General features: G+C 49.3%; 1 protein-coding gene across 13 annotated transcripts in view; it reads right to left on the bottom strand.

Annotated features, from left to right (window-relative positions):
* LOC309621775 (uncharacterized protein) overlaps window positions 1–17,500 on the bottom strand; it is a 243,846-nt gene that overhangs the window by 151,321 nt on the left and 75,025 nt on the right. For 8 of the 13 annotated variants that reach the window (XM_082409122.1, XM_082409120.1, XM_082409119.1 and 5 more), the window contains one exon: window positions 13,198–13,335. The exons of 1 other annotated variant lie outside the window; for it this stretch is intronic. In XM_082409122.1, the coding sequence (XP_082265248.1) occupies window positions 13,198–13,335 (138 nt within the window). The remainder of the gene's footprint in view (window positions 1–13,197; window positions 13,336–17,500) is intronic. 4 more of the 13 variants (XM_082409121.1, XM_082409124.1, XM_082409115.1 and 1 more) reach the window with 1 other exon arrangement.

The following is a 17,500-nucleotide window of genomic DNA, read 5'->3' as shown; positions in this document are numbered from 1 at the left end:
GCATGTGCCACAACGACGGAGCCTGCATTCTAGAGCCCGTGAGCCTCAACTACCGAAGCCCACGTGCCTACAGCCCATGCTCCGCAACAAGAGAAGCCACCGCGATGAGATGCCCGCACACCGCAACCGAGAGCAGCCCCCGCTAGCCGCCAACTAGAGAAAGCCCGTGCACAGCAATGAGAGACCCAGTGCGGCCAAAAAAATAAATACGTAGAATAAATAAGTTCAAACAGTAAATAAATACATAAACATAAATTACAAAAAAAAAGAACACCTAATGCAGGTGGGAAGGTGCGAGGGCCACTGTAGAGGTCATCTATGCTACATGTACAAGAACCCCGAGAGCACACCAATCGGTACCACACTTTTCACTGCTGTAGCCGATCATTCCCCCTGTACTGCCACACTGTAGCACTCCCTTCCCTCATCTACTGCTATAGTCTCTTTGGAAGGTGTTTCCGAACTCTTGTTATCAGAGTGCCAGTTGAACTGTCCTCACTTCCTTCATTTATACCAGGATTGAAGACCTTGTGGTCCGAGATCCTGTCCAGAGAGCAAGCAGGCTAAGACTCTGTCTTTGTTGATGTATTTCATCAGCAAGGGCTCTACCCCCTCTCCTAGTTCATGGTGTGACGTGTTCTTGGCCTCTCGGGAAAGTGGGGAGAATGGAAAGGACCCTATATGAGAATGCTAGGCTCTGTAAAACATTTCAGGTTTTTAAAAATAAGACTCATTTTGTATTGGACTTACAACAGTCCTATGAAATACAAAGAAAGCCGAGAATCAGTGACAGGAAAGGATCACCAGTAAGAACTACAACAGTCACCGCTTACCTCGTAGCATAGGGCACTGTCCGTGATCCTTAAGAAGAGTTAGTAGAAATGCCTTGCCCATCTTGCCCCTGAACCCCTTGAAAGGTACATGACTGCTGTGTTGGTGTTTAGGGGGAGCATCTCACTTACCAGGGACTGACTTCTCCCTTGATCCCTTTGTAGGGATGGAGACCTCCCCCCTGGTGATGAAAAATTCCCTGGGATTGCAACCTCCAAGCCAGACGTTTTGTGTGACACAAAGTCAAGAACTCCCCAAGTCCTGCAGTAGCAGAAACAGCCACATACTTGAGAGTAACCCACCATCTGAACTTGGGGACATTTCAGTGACAGCTCCAGTCCAGAGTGCCAGGCGTCTCCTGGCCCTGCCTCCAGCTCCAAGCCAGGGACAAATAGAGAGTAAGCACGTGGATGATATCAAAACCAAGCTTTCAAAGCCTCTGGATGCCTACCAGATCCCAACAGAGAACCAAGATCCTCCACTACTCCCTTTAGGAATCCCTGATATTCACCAGCCGCTGGCCTGCACCGATCCCCTCAGCCAAGAGGAGCAGCCTGGTTCTGAAAATGCTGATCTGGGAGAGAACAGCCGGAGTCGTCAGGACCTAGGGACACTTGAAAATGGGATTGAACCTAGCAGTGGTCTTGCAGACATTACTACACTGGCGGAGGATATTCACCTTCCCCAGCTCTTTAATCCTTTGAAAGATCTTGATCAATCCCAAGGTCCCAACGTGATCAAAGCTAAAGACACCAGAGCCATTAAGGTGAATCAGGTGCAGGAAAAGCCAAGTGTCATAAAGGTTCCCTCTGATCAACCCAGGAAGAACAAACAGAAAGCCTCTGAGCCTATCAGTGGCGCTCCCAAGGCCAAAATCCAGCCAAAGAATCCAGAGTGCCTGTTAGGGGGAGAAGTGGTTATATGCCACGCTGCAGTCAGTGACAGGGCTCCTGTGAACACGGCCAAGCACTCTCAAGGCAAACCTCAGAAAGCTGCATCCAGAAAGATCAGCAAAACTAAGAGCCACGGGCAGGAAAAGACCAAAAGGACCAGAGGGAGAAACAAGGCTGAGGAGAACAAGCAGTCAGGGAACAAAGTCAAGGCAGAAGAGAAGCCAGCAATCCCCCACACGAAGCGAAAGGAACACCAAACTGAGCTTCTCCAACAGAGCTTTCAAAAGCCTCGAACCTCCCTTGGCGTGCGCATGCTGGAGTCTGTGAAGGTTCTTCATGCGCTGGGGAAGAAGAATGAGACGAAAACTGGGCTCTCTTCCTGTCGGCTCTTGGGAAAGTCAAGCAACCCCAAAGACCCCCAGCCACCCCCAGCTATCCAGCCATGGCGGCATACCCCACGTGAGGGGAAGGGTCCTGAGAAAACGCAAGTCCAAGCCCAGAAACCAGACAGCAGTGCTGAAACAGAGTGTCCATCTCCAGCCCAGTATGAGCGGCCTCCTCCTGGGAAGGTCAAGTTGATACCTCTGCCTTTTTCTGCCTGGGACAAGCCTCAAGCTCGACCCGCTCCTCGGAGGCCACAGTCTCTGGCCTCACATCGGCCTGCTGGGGCTTACCGTGCCCAGCCTGGTTCTACTGACTCAGCTCAACCTGCTGCAGTCAATTCATCCCAGCCAGCTCCTGCCTCTTTGCCAGGCCCCGCCAAACCAGCTCAGCCAACTGTGACCAACCCAACCCAACCGGCTTGGACCAACCATACCCAGCCTCGTGTCCCTCAGTCTGCTGCTCCTAGGCCTGCACCCTCCAAAACTTCATCTGGCGCTCCTCTCCAGCGGGAGCCTGTTCCCCCTGCTGTGAATAAGCGCCAGTCCCCACCCAAGCTCCAAACCCACTTTCTACTCCAAGACTTCAGCAAGCAACGAGTTCCATGGAGGGAACCCAACGTGCCTGAGCCAGTCATGTCAAAGCCCATCGAACAAGAGCAGAGGCCAGAGCGAGAGGCCATGAAGAGGCGGGCTCAACAACAACGGGAGAATGCTGCCAGATACACCTCTTCGGGCAAGCTGCAATTTTTCACCGAGAGGGAAAACGAAATGGAAATTGCCGACTACTACGGATACGTCAAGTGAGAGCTGCTAGGATTCTTGGTGCCACCTTGGCTACCAGCTGTTCTTCCATACACAGGTAAGATAGGTATAGAACTGAATAAGTAAATGGAATACAATTAATAGACGAGTAACAAACCTTTCGAATTTTCAGATGCTGCTAACTGGGGCGTGAGAAAGGAAGGACTGAAAGTTGGATGGGAGAATGAAGGAAAGGGGTAAAAACTGAGCAAAGAGGAAGGAACTTGGCCCAGGGCTAGGAAGGCCAAAAGAGACGTATGGATTTAGGAAAGGAAGCAGGAGCGAGGATGAAATGGCAGAAGTAAAAAGCAGGGTCAGAGGTCTGGGTTGAAAGAACACAATTGGAGTAGAGTTGAAGGTGACAGAAGATGAGTCTAGGTTTACTAGGAGAAATAGAAAAAGTCTCTCGGGGACGCTGGCCTTAAGTCTCACAACCACCAGATAGGTATTTCAGAAAACAAGAGGTTCAGGACACATCTCTGAAAGGTCTGAGTTGCCTTATTCAGGTGTGACTGTAGTGGGGGAATAGGGAAATCTACCAGAGAAGTGGCTAGGGCTCAGAGTTATCCTAGGGGCAGCTGACGACAGGGGCAGAGCCAAGGGAACTGCTGGATCAGGAGGCCCACGAACAAAGCAGGGGCATAGCCGCCTGTCACTTCCCTGCCAGGAAGGAAGCCAGGTATATTACTATAACCAAGGCACACTGGGGTCTTTACTGTATGGAGAACTTGGCTCCTGCCCGCAATCCTACGGCTCGGCGTCACACACAGGAAGTAGGGCCTCTGGGCAACCAGAAATGGGAATGGGACTGAAGGAGATTCAGCCCACAAATATCCGACCACCAGCTTCCACCTCTGCAGTCTGCCACCCTGTGTCTGCTCAACGCATCACAGAAACAAGTTTTCAAGGTGAGTATACAGACGGCAGAGAAAAGTTGAACAATGAGGTCAGCATTCAAAAATGGGGTCAAATCGACAGCTGGGAAGGGGTGTAGAGACAGGTAGAATTTAGATCCTGAGCCTTTAATAACCACTACCTTCTCTCAGTGCTCTCTGTTTTTAGACTCTATATGAGAACACCTAGGGCTTCCCTGGTGGCGCCTGCCAATGCAGGGGACACGGGTTCGAGCCCTGGTCTGCGAAGATCCCACATGCCGTGCAGCAACTAAGCGCATGTGCCACAACGACGGAGCCTGCATTCTAGAGCCCGTGAGCCTCAACTACCGAAGCCCACGTGCCTACAGCCCATGCTCCGCAACAAGAGAAGCCACCGCGATGAGATGCCCGCACACCGCAACCGAGAGCAGCCCCCGCTAGCCGCCAACTAGAGAAAGCCCGTGCACAGCAATGAGAGACCCAGTGCGGCCAAAAAAATAAATACGTAGAATAAATAAGTTCAAACAGTAAATAAATACATAAACATAAATTACAAAAAAAAAGAACACCTAATGCAGGTGGGAAGGTGCGAGGGCCACTGTAGAGGTCATCTATGCTACATGTACAAGAACCCCGAGAGCACACCAATCGGTACCACACTTTTCACTGCTGTAGCCGATCATTCCCCCTGTACTGCCACACTGTAGCACTCCCTTCCCTCATCTACTGCTATAGTCTCTTTGGAAGGTGTTTCCGAACTCTTGTTATCAGAGTGCCAGTTGAACTGTCCTCACTTCCTTCATTTATACCAGGATTGAAGACCTTGTGGTCCGAGATCCTGTCCAGAGAGCAAGCAGGCTAAGACTCTGTCTTTGTTGATGTATTTCATCAGCAAGGGCTCTACCCCCTCTCCTAGTTCATGGTGTGACGTGTTCTTGGCCTCTCGGGAAAGTGGGGAGAATGGAAAGGACCCTATATGAGAATGCTAGGCTCTGTAAAACATTTCAGGTTTTTAAAAATAAGACTCATTTTGTATTGGACTTACAACAGTCCTATGAAATACAAAGAAAGCCGAGAATCAGTGACAGGAAAGGATCACCAGTAAGAACTACAACAGTCACCGCTTACCTCGTAGCATAGGGCACTGTCCGTGATCCTTAAGAAGAGTTAGTAGAAATGCCTTGCCCATCTTGCCCCTGAACCCCTTGAAAGGTACACGACTGCTGTGTTGGTGTTTAGGGGGAGCATCTCACTTACCAGGGACTGACTTCTCCCTTGATCCCTTTGTAGGGATGGAGACCTCCCCCCTGGTGATGAAAAATTCCCTGGGATTGCAACCTCCAAGCCAGACGTTTTGTGTGACACAAAGTCAAGAACTCCCCAAGTCCTGCAGTAGCAGAAACAGCCACATACTTGAGAGTAACCCACCATCTGAACTTGGGGACATTTCAGTGACAGCTCCAGTCCAGAGTGCCAGGCGTCTCCTGGCCCTGCCTCCAGCTCCAAGCCAGGGACAAATAGAGAGTAAGCACGTGGATGATATCAAAACCAAGCTTTCAAAGCCTCTGGATGCCTACCAGATCCCAACAGAGAACCAAGATCCTCCACTACTCCCTTTAGGAATCCCTGATATTCACCAGCCGCTGGCCTGCACCGATCCCCTCAGCCAAGAGGAGCAGCCTGGTTCTGAAAATGCTGATCTGGGAGAGAACAGCCGGAGTCGTCAGGACCTAGGGACACTTGAAAATGGGATTGAACCTAGCAGTGGTCTTGCAGACATTACTACACTGGCGGAGGATATTCACCTTCCCCAGCTCTTTAATCCTTTGAAAGATCTTGATCAATCCCAAGGTCCCAACGTGATCAAAGCTAAAGACACCAGAGCCATTAAGGTGAATCAGGTGCAGGAAAAGCCAAGTGTCATAAAGGTTCCCTCTGATCAACCCAGGAAGAACAAACAGAAAGCCTCTGAGCCTATCAGTGGCGCTCCCAAGGCCAAAATCCAGCCAAAGAATCCAGAGTGCCTGTTAGGGGGAGAAGTGGTTACATGCCACGCTGCAGTCAGTGACAGGGCTCCTGTGAACACGGCCAAGCACTCTCAAGGCAAACCTCAGAAAGCTGCATCCAGAAAGATCAGCAAAACTAAGAGCCACGGGCAGGAAAAGACCAAAAGGACCAGAGGGAGAAACAAGGCTGAGGAGAACAAGCAGTCAGGGAACAAAGTCAAGGCAGAAGAGAAGCCAGCAATCCCCCACACGAAGCGAAAGGAACACCAAACTGAGCTTCTCCAACAGAGCTTTCAAAAGCCTCGAACCTCCCTTGGCGTGCGCATGCTGGAGTCTGTGAAGGTTCTTCATGCGCTGGGGAAGAAGAATGAGACGAAAACTGGGCTCTCTTCCTGTCGGCTCTTGGGAAAGTCAAGCAACCCCAAAGACCCCCAGCCACCCCCAGCTATCCAGCCATGGCGGCATACCCCACGTGAGGGGAAGGGTCCTGAGAAAACGCAAGTCCAAGCCCAGAAACCAGACAGCAGTGCTGAAACAGAGTGTCCGTCTCCAGCCCAGTATGAGCGGCCTCCTCCTGGGAAGGTCAAGTTGATACCTCTGCCTTTTTCTGCCTGGGACAAGCCTCAAGCTCGACCCGCTCCTCGGAGGCCACAGTCTCTGGCCTCACATCGGCCTGCTGGGGCTTACCGTGCCCAGCCTGGTTCTACTGACTCAGCTCAACCTGCTGCAGCCAATTCATCCCAGCCAGCTCCTGCCTCTTTGCCAGGCCCCGCCAAACCAGCTCAGCCAACTGTGACCAACCCAACCCAACCGGCTTGGCCCAACCATACCCAGCCTCGTGTCCCTCAGTCTGCTGCTCCTAGGCCTGCACCCTCCAAAACTTCATCTGGCGCTCCTCTCCAGCGGGAGCCTGTTCCCCCTGCTGTGAATAAGCGCCAGTCCCCACCCAAGCTCCAAACCCACTTTCTACTCCAAGACTTCAGCAAGCAACGAGTTCCATGGAGGGAACCCAACGTGCCTGAGCCAGTCATGTCAAAGCCCATCGAACAAGAGCAGAGGCCAGAGCGAGAGGCCATGAAGAGGCGGGCTCAACAACAACGGGAGAATGCTGCCAGATACACCTCTTCGGGCAAGCTGCAATTTTTCACCGAGAGGGAAAACGAAATGGAAATTGCCGACTACTACGGATACGTCAAGTGAGAGCTGCTAGGATTCTTGGTGCCACCTTGGCTACCAGCTGTTCTTCCATACACAGGTAAGACAGGTATAGAACTGAATAAGTAAATGGAATACAATTAATAGACGAGTAACAAACCTTTCGAATTTTCAGATGCTGCTAACTGGGGCGTGAGAAAGGAAGGACTGAAAGTTGGATGGGAGAATGAAGGAAAGGGGTAAAAACTGAGCAAAGAGGAAGGAACTTGGCCCAGGGCTAGGAAGGCCAAAAGAGACGTATGGATTTAGGAAAGGAAGCAGGAGCGAGGATGAAATGGCAGAAGTAAAAAGCAGGGTCAGAGGTCTGGGTTGAAAGAACACAATTGGAGTAGAGTTGAAGGTGACAGAAGATGAGTCTAGGTTTACTAGGAGAAATAGAAAAAGTCTCTCGGGGACGCTGGCCTTAAGTCTCACAACCACCAGATAGGTATTTCAGAAAACAAGAGGTTCAGGACACATCTCTGAAAGGTCTGAGTTGCCTTATTCAGGTGTGACTGTAGTGGGGGAATAGGGAAATCTACCAGAGAAGTGGCTAGGGCTCAGAGTTATCCTAGGGGCAGCTGACGACAGGGGCAGAGCCAAGGGAACTGCTGGATCAGGAGGCCCACGAACAAAGCAGGGGCATAGCCGCCTGTCACTTCCCTGCCAGGAAGGAAGCCAGGTATATTACTGTAACCAAGGCACACTGGGGTCTTTACTGTATGGAGAACTTGGCTCCTGCCCGCAATCCTACGGCTCGGCGTCACACACAGGAAGTCGGGCCTCTGGGCAACCAGAAATGGGAATGGGACTGAAGGAGATTCAGCCCACAAATATCCGACCACCAGCTTCCACCTCTGCAGTCTGCCACCCTGTGTCTGCTCAACGCATCACAGAAACAAGTTTTCAAGGTGAGTATACAGACGGCAGAGAAAAGTTGAACAATGAGGTCGGCATTCAAAAATGGGGTCAAATCGACAGCTGGGAAGGGGTGTAGAGACAGGTAGAATTTAGATCCTGAGCCTTTAATAACCACTACCTTCTCTCAGTGCTCTCTGTTTTTAGACTCTATATGAGAACACCTAGGGCTTCCCTGGTGGCGCCTGCCAATGCAGGGGACACGGGTTCGAGCCCTGGTCTGCGAAGATCCCACATGCCGTGCAGCAACTAAGCGCATGTGCCACGACGACGGAGCCTGCATTCTAGAGCCCGTGAGCCTCAACTACCGAAGCCCACGTGCCTACAGCCCATGCTCCGCAACAAGAGAAGCCACCGCGATGAGATGCCCGCACACCGCAACCGAGAGTAGCCCCCGCTAGCCGCCAACTAGAGAAAGCCCGTGCACAGCAATGAGAGACCCAGTGCAGCCAAAAACATAAATACGTAGAATAAATAAGTTCAAACAGTAAATAAATACATAAACATAAATTACAAAAAAAAAGAACACCTAATGCAGGTGGGAAGGTGGGAGGGCCACCGTAGAGGTCATCTATGCTACATGTACAAGAACCCCGAGAGCACACCAATCGGTACCACACTTTTCACTGCTGTAGCCGATCGTTCCCCCTGTACTGCCACACTGTAGCACTCCCTTCCCTCATCTACTGCTATAGTCTCTTCGGAAGGTGTTTCCGAACTCTTGTTATGAGAGTGCCAGTTGAACTGTCCTCACTTCCTTCATTTATACCAGGATTGAAGACCTTGTGGTCCGAGATCCTGTCCAGAGAGCAAGCAGGCTAAGACTCTGTCTTTGTTGATGTATTTCATCAGCAAGGGCTCTACCCCCTCTCCTAGTTCATGGTGTGACGTGTTCTTGGCCTCTCGGGAAAGTGGGGAGAATGGAAAGGACCCTATATGAGAATGCTAGGCTTTGTAAAACATTTCAGGTTTTTAAAAATAAGACTCATTTTGTATTGGACTTATAAACAGTCCTATGAAATACAAAGCGAGCCGAGAATCAGCGACAGGAAAGGCTCACCAGTAAGAATTACAACAGTCACCGCTTACCTCGTAGCATAGGGCACTGTCCGTGATCCTTAAGAAGAGTTAGTAGAAATGCCTTGCCCATCTTGCCCCTGAACCCCTTGAAAGGTACACGACTGCTGTGTTGGTGTTTAGGGGGAGCATCTCACTTACCAGGGACTGACTTCTCCCTTGATCCCTTTGTAGGGATGGAGACCTCCCCCCTGGTGATGAAAAATTCCCTGGGATTGCAACCTCCAAGCCAGACGTTTTGTGTGACACAAAGTCAAGAACTCCCCAAGTCCTGCAGTAGCAGAAACAGCCACATACTTGAGAGTAACCCACCATCTGAACTTGGGGACATTTCAGTGACAGCTCCAGTCCAGAGTGCCAGGCGTCTCCTGGCCCTGCCTCCAGCTCCAAGCCAGGGACAAATAGAGAGTAAGCACGTGGATGATATCAAAACCAAGCTTTCAAAGCCTCTGGATGCCTACCAGATCCCAACAGAGAACCAAGATCCTCCACTACTCCCTTTAGGAATCCCTGATATTCACCAGCCGCTGGCCTGCACCGATCCCCTCAGCCAAGAGGAGCAGCCTGGTTCTGAAAATGCTGATCTGGGAGAGAACAGCCGGAGTCGTCAGGACCTAGGGACACTTGAAAATGGGATTGAACCTAGCAGTGGTCTTGCAGACATTACTACACTGGCGGAGGATATTCACCTTCCCCAGCTCTTTAATCCTTTGAAAGATCTTGATCAATCCCAAGGTCCCAACGTGATCAAAGCTAAAGACACCAGAGCCATTAAGGTGAATCAGGTGCAGGAAAAGCCAAGTGTCATAAAGGTTCCCTCTGATCAACCCAGGAAGAACAAACAGAAAGCCTCTGAGCCTATCAGTGGCGCTCCCAAGGCCAAAATCCAGCCAAAGAATCCAGAGTGCCTGTTAGGGGGAGAAGTGGTTATATGCCACGCTGCAGTCAGTGACAGGGCTCCTGTGAACACGGCCAAGCACTCTCAAGGCAAACCTCAGAAAGCTGCATCCAGAAAGATCAGCAAAACTAAGAGCCACGGGCAGGAAAAGACCAAAAGGACCAGAGGGAGAAACAAGGCTGAGGAGAACAAGCAGTCAGGGAACAAAGTCAAGGCAGAAGAGAAGCCAGCAATCCCCCACACGAAGCGAAAGGAACACCAAACTGAGCTTCTCCAACAGAGCTTTCAAAAGCCTCGAACCTCCCTTGGCGTGCGCATGCTGGAGTCTGTGAAGGTTCTTCATGCGCTGGGGAAGAAGAATGAGACGAAAACTGGGCTCTCTTCCTGTCGGCTCTTGGGAAAGTCAAGCAACCCCAAAGACCCCCAGCCACCCCCAGCTATCCAGCCATGGCGGCATACCCCACGTGAGGGGAAGGGTCCTGAGAAAACGCAAGTCCAAGCCCAGAAACCAGACAGCAGTGCTGAAACAGAGTGTCCGTCTCCAGCCCAGTATGAGCGGCCTCCTCCTGGGAAGGTCAAGTTGATACCTCTGCCTTTTTCTGCCTGGGACAAGCCTCAAGCTCGACCCGCTCCTCGGAGGCCACAGTCTCTGGCCTCACATCGGCCTGCTGGGGCTTACCGTGCCCAGCCTGGTTCTACTGACTCAGCTCAACCTGCTGCAGCCAATTCATCCCAGCCAGCTCCTGCCTCTTTGCCAGGCCCCGCCAAACCAGCTCAGCCAACTGTGACCAACCCAACCCAACCGGCTTGGCCCAACCATACCCAGCCTCGTGTCCCTCAGTCTGCTGCTCCTAGGCCTGCACCCTCCAAAACTTCATCTGGCGCTCCTCTCCAGCGGGAGCCTGTTCCCCCTGCTGTGAATAAGCGCCAGTCCCCACCCAAGCTCCAAACCCACTTTCTACTCCAAGACTTCAGCAAGCAACGAGTTCCATGGAGGGAACCCAACGTGCCTGAGCCAGTCATGTCAAAGCCCATCGAACAAGAGCAGAGGCCAGAGCGAGAGGCCATGAAGAGGCGGGCTCAACAACAACGGGAGAATGCTGCCAGATACACCTCTTCGGGCAAGCTGCAATTTTTCACCGAGAGGGAAAACGAAATGGAAATTGCCGACTACTACGGATACGTCAAGTGAGAGCTGCTAGGATTCTTGGTGCCACCTTGGCTACCAGCTGTTCTTCCATACACAGGTAAGACAGGTATAGAACTGAATAAGTAAATGGAATACAATTAATAGACGAGTAACAAACCTTTCGAATTTTCAGATGCTGCTAACTGGGGCGTGAGAAAGGAAGGACTGAAAGTTGGATGGGAGAATGAAGGAAAGGGGTAAAAACTGAGCAAAGAGGAAGGAACTTGGCCCAGGGCTAGGAAGGCCAAAAGAGACGTATGGATTTAGGAAAGGAAGCAGGAGCGAGGATGAAATGGCAGAAGTAAAAAGCAGGGTCAGAGGTCTGGGTTGAAAGAACACAATTGGAGTAGAGTTGAAGGTGACAGAAGATGAGTCTAGGTTTACTAGGAGAAATAGAAAAAGTCTCTCGGGGACGCTGGCCTTAAGTCTCACAACCACCAGATAGGTATTTCAGAAAACAAGAGGTTCAGGACACATCTCTGAAAGGTCTGAGTTGCCTTATTCAGGTGTGACTGTAGTGGGGGAATAGGGAAATCTACCAGAGAAGTGGCTAGGGCTCAGAGTTATCCTAGGGGCAGCTGACGACAGGGGCAGAGCCAAGGGAACTGCTGGATCAGGAGGCCCACGAACAAAGCAGGGGCATAGCCGCCTGTCACTTCCCTGCCAGGAAGGAAGCCAGGTATATTACTGTAACCAAGGCACACTGGGGTCTTTACTGTATGGAGAACTTGGCTCCTGCCCGCAATCCTACGGCTCGGCGTCACACACAGGAAGTAGGGCCTCTGGGCAACCAGAAATGGGAATGGGACTGAAGGAGATTCAGCCCACAAATATCCGACCACCAGCTTCCACCTCTGCAGTCTGCCACCCTGTGTCTGCTCAACGCATCACAGAAACAAGTTTTCAAGGTGAGTATACAGACGGCAGAGAAAAGTTGAACAATGAGGTCGGCATTCAAAAATGGGGTCAAATCGACAGCTGGGAAGGGGTGTAGAGACAGGTAGAATTTAGATCCTGAGCCTTTAATAACCACTACCTTCTCTCAGTGCTCTCTGTTTTTAGACTCTATATGAGAACACCTAGGGCTTCCCTGGTGGCGCCTGCCAATGCAGGGGACACGGGTTCGAGCCCTGGTCTGCGAAGATCCCACATGCCGTGCAGCAACTAAGCGCATGTGCCACGACGACGGAGCCTGCATTCTAGAGCCCGTGAGCCTCAACTACCGAAGCCCACGTGCCTACAGCCCATGCTCCGCAACAAGAGAAGCCACCGCGATGAGATGCCCGCACACCGCAACCGAGAGTAGCCCCCGCTAGCCGCCAACTAGAGAAAGCCCGTGCACAGCAATGAGAGACCCAGTGCAGCCAAAAACATAAATACGTAGAATAAATAAGTTCAAACAGTAAATAAATACATAAACATAAATTACAAAAAAAAAGAACACCTAATGCAGGTGGGAAGGTGGGAGGGCCACCGTAGAGGTCATCTATGCTACATGTACAAGAACCCCGAGAGCACACCAATCGGTACCACACTTTTCACTGCTGTAGCCGATCGTTCCCCCTGTACTGCCACACTGTAGCACTCCCTTCCCTCATCTACTGCTATAGTCTCTTCGGAAGGTGTTTCAGAACTCTTGTTATGAGAGTGCCAGTTGAACTGTCCTCACTTCCTTCATTTATACCAGGATTGAAGACCTTGTGGTCCGAGATCCTGTCCAGAGAGCAAGCAGGCTAAGGCTCTGTCTTTGTTGATGTATTTCATCAGAAAGGGCTCTACCCCCTCTCCTAGTTCATGGTGTGAAGTGTTCTTGGCCTCTCGGGAAAGTGGGGAGAATGGAAAGGACCCTATATGAGAATGCTAGGCTCTGTAAAACATTTCAGGTTTTTAAAAATAAGACTCATTTTGTATTGGACTGACAACAGTCCTATGAAATACAAAGAAAGCCGAGAATCAGTGACAGGAAAGGATCACCAGTAAGAACTACAGCAGTCACCGCTTACCTCGTAGCATAGGGCACTGTCCGTGATCCTTAAGAAGAGTTAGTAGAAATGCCTTGCCCATCTTGCCCCTGAACCCCTTGAAAGGTACACGACTGCTGTGTTGGTGTTTAGGGGGAGCATCTCACTTACCAGGGACTGACTTCTCCCTTGATTCCTCTGTAGTGATGGAGACTTCCCCGCTGATGAAAAATTCCCTGGGATTGCAACCTCCAAGCCAGACAGCTTTCCTATGGAATGACAGAGAACTTGTCAAGGTGAAACACCAGTCTGCGGGAGAAAGGGAGGAAGAGAATGATGGAAATCGTTTCTGGGAAACTATTTTTACATTATGTGTTGTTTGTTCCCGGTAAATAAACTGAAATCTTCTTAACAGTACAACAAAATCTAAACCACTAAAGCCAACAATACAGGAGTATAACGTTCGAAAAAAATTTCTTTGGCTGCGCAGCATGTGGGATCTTAGCTCCCCAACCAGGGATTGAACCCACGCCTGCTGCATTGGAAGCGCAGAGTCTTCACCACGGGACCACCGGGGAAGTCCCAGGACTATCACTTTTAAAGGAGAAGGTACAAACCCCTCGGTTCTATGAACTGGAGATTTTTAGTAAGAAGTCAATATATTTGTTGTTAGGCACATTTTATGTTAGGCTGTCTCCCTGCACAGGATGCAGGCGCCTTGAGAATGGAAGTCATATCCCTCTATAGTACGTCCCTCTTCTTTCTGCTTTGCAGTTTGCTGCTCCACTTGTTCAACCCCACCTAGTAATAACCTATACTTCCCTTGTTCCTGTTTTCCCATCTGGAAAACAGACAAAAGGCAACCAAACAACGCAAAGGTCTCAACAAATAAGGGATATCCAAAACCAGAGATGGCCAGAACTTCTGTACCCCTGATGAAATAGTCCTCATACAAAACCTGATAATCAAATTCCTTAATGCTAGGAATCACAGTGAAAAATAGTATCTGAACTGACTTCTGTCAGATGAGTGAGAACTAAGGTTAATTCAGTGTATCTGAAGCATAGAAAGTGAGGGCAAAAGTGGCACAAGATGGGGCTAGAGAAGCAGAGAGGATTCTAGACCACGCAGAGTCTTAAAGGCCAACAGTGTGTTTTCTATTCTCAAAACAATGCTTGTGAGCGATGTTTATGAGCAACGTTCCAACTTGCTTTGAAGGTTTCTTGTGTGAAGAGTGGATTGGAAGGAAACAAGATATATGGACACTAGTTAGGACCTAATCGCAACAGACAGGCAAGTTCAGTATTAGGAAGTTGAGGAAGAGCTGGCTGACAGATTCCAAAGAAATTCAGGAGATGAACTGAAGCGGGCTTAATGGGGTAGGAGATGGAGGAAAGGAAGGTCTTAGGGAATTCAAGGGTTTACTGCACACATGAGCAAAGTCTCAAAATTAATCATTTGAACGTACAGAGGCGGATCTCCCAAATGACACCGGTTAGGAAGCAACGGTACGCCCTTTAGAATTCCTAGAGACAACACAAATCAACTGTTTCGATGGAAAATTCGGCGGGACTCTTGATTTCCATGGGAATACAGAGAAAAGAGACACTGATCTGGCTTGCAGGTATATTTAGGAAGCTGTTAGCCGGACATCACCTACTAGTATCATGTAAGTAGGCCGTCCGAAGTAGGAAGCTTAGGGGAAAAACCTGGAGGAAAACTTAAAAGCTTAAGCCACACCTCTACACTACACCACCTTTCACAATTTCTTCTCAGATAAGCATCATCCCCATCAGTGAAGAAACTCGTACCTCATAATAGGAAAAACAGGCCTAAAGATTCAATGTGTGTCTTGGGAGGTCCCATCTATGCGATATCTTCCTGGGACCAGAAAAGGCCCCAGGAAGATCCATCTCTGCACCCCTGAAAGCTTACCACCAAGGAAAATGACTAGGTCCATAGATTTCCTCCCTCAAACCAGCTTACCTCACACATAGATCATTAGCAACTCCGCCCTTACTCACATTATCACAGTCACAAGAGTGGTTAGGGAGAAAAGCACTAACCAGGGGAACTAAAACAGAGGCAATCCAGGCCAAGCTGGGCTGGTGGCAGATATCTTGCTCCTTACGCTCGGGTGCATAATGCGACTCACCACAGTGCCTTTTTCACAGACCCTTTTGAACGTTTCTCCACAGAATCCAACAGCTCAAGTTAGTTCATGACGCTTCAAGGTCAACAATCGTCAAGAGAAAAACATGCAATATGTCTTACAATGTTGGATTCCTTACAAACAGGACAAGGAGATAACCATGTAGACAAAACCAGAGCATTTGAAAACATCTGTATTCTACAAACACACCAGTGAATGCTATAAATAAGGTACTATGACATAAAACAAAATGAAAACTAGATGTGAGACTGTTCTCTTCAGTGTACAGACTTCATGGCAGTTGCTGCACACTATCTAGCTACTTAGATCTTTAACTCTCTGTTCTGTTAATACCAAATGAGGCCCAAGTGTGTCAACCTGTTTCCCACAGAAACCAAAAAGTCTACATGCATCTCTTTTCTCCTGTGCCCTTTCACCTTACCTGCTCCCAATTCTCCACCAACGTCCTCCTCTTTCTCTAATTATTCTCCTCTTCATTTTGCTTGGCCTTGCCCCCAAGCATGCAAGACAGAGAGTCCTAGAGGTCCAAGATTCTAGAGTGGCTGTTTGCAAGGCGGAGGAGATTACAGTAACTGCCACACTGTATATACTTCTGTGCAAAGAAAAAGGGACAGTGTTCAGAATGTCTCTCACATATAACAAGAGCTGGAGATGGCAGGATACCTGTGTGGCCCAAGGAACTAGAGCTAGCAAATTATGGGCCAAACAATTGCAACCAAAGGCTGGAAGAGGAAAGGTCTGCAACCAGCTCTGTCTCCTAGCTCTCTGGTATTTGCTGCCAACGGGCAGAGTCTATTTCGTGAAGCATCAAGCACTGAAAAGAAGACTCCTGCTGCTGGAAGTTGACAGGAAGTAACGTCCAATGCAAGAGCAAGGCTTGTCCTCGAAGCAATGCCCATAATGGAAGAAAAAAAAAAAAGAGAAAGCGGAAGAGAAATGTTAAGTCGCAAGTCCAACCTGGCCCCCAGCCTAGCCCAGCCCAAGGAAGGTAGGAGTCAAGGAGAAGAAACTAAAAGAGAAGAGCCTTGGACCACAACATTCTCCACAAGGTACACTCAAGAAACTTCACCCTACTCTTGAACCAAGTTACAAAGAGAGCTTCTTAATCCCTACTTTGGCTCCTTAAAAGCTGCTATCAGTTCACTCATTAGACACATCTGATTTCAGAACAACTGTAATAGTTCAAACTAGATGGCTCTTTCCTTCCTAAGGATTATTAATTAAATAAGATCTATATAGCTCTAAGTATATGATACATAAAATAGAATACTCTGTAGAATATAAGTAACTCTTAGTTCAGTGTATTAATGAACGTCTGTAAGAAATGTGGCAATGATTTCCCTAATGGAAGAGCCTGGGGGAGGTAAATCTGTCTTCTAGGATTTCCTCCCCAGAGCTCAGAAACTCAGGTGTTGTTTTAGCTCTCCTACACTCTCTTCACCCAAGCCCGCCTTCCTGTTGGGGATCGGACCTCCCTATTGGCTCTCTCATACCTTTCAACTGCCTGCTTTGTGACATCACTCTCCTCCCAAACCTACTACCACTTGGTAGAGCCTTGGGGTTTCCGTGGAGCTGTTTGGACCAGTAACCAGTGACCTCTGTACTGGACACGTGCGCCGTTCAGCTGCAGCCACTCAGACATCCTCTAGTGTTGTCTCCTCATCCCTTGTACCTGCAGTGGATGCTTCCTCTTCTCTGACCATGTCAGGTAAGAAAAGAAACTTTGGAAAGTTTTGCGTTCGATTTCTTTTGCCCCTAAATTGAGTAGGAGATTCAAAATAGCATGGAATAATGAGGGAAAGTATTGAACTACAAGTCTGGAGACCTAATTTCACTTTTGACTTTGACGTTTACTATCTGTGTGACTTTGGACAAATCACTGGCTGTCTCACAAAGCCTGTTGCTTTCCTTAACTGTTACGTTAGGATACCACATTGGGTTGATCACTCTGATCCCCTTCTTTTCCAGTATTGAGCCTTAAAGGGTACCCATGTAGAAAACGAAATCAGACACTTCTCAAGAGTGTTTCAACAGAAACATAGAAAAGCCAGGGGACATAGAAAACTAGCAATATATACCAAGATGTTTCATCTCTAATGGTCTCCCTCCACTAGGATTTCGACTAGTTGAAAAGAGAGAATAGGGAGAGAGGATGGAGAGTACTGGGCTCTACAGGGAGGCACAGAGTCGAGCGTAAGGAAGTTTAGGATGGTTTTCATTAGCACAGGCCAACAGGCACCAAGAGATGGGAGAAAATGTAAGAATGAAGAGGGAAAGCATAGAGGAGCTCTCAAGAAAAAC

This window comes from Balaenoptera borealis (genome assembly GCF_965194805.1).
Source record: "Balaenoptera borealis genome assembly, contig: HAP1_SCAFFOLD_981, whole genome shotgun sequence".
NCBI lineage: Eukaryota > Metazoa > Chordata > Mammalia > Artiodactyla > Balaenopteridae > Balaenoptera > Balaenoptera borealis.
The sequence above is the reverse complement of the archived record's forward strand: the minus strand, read 5'-3'. Positions and strand labels throughout refer to the sequence as shown.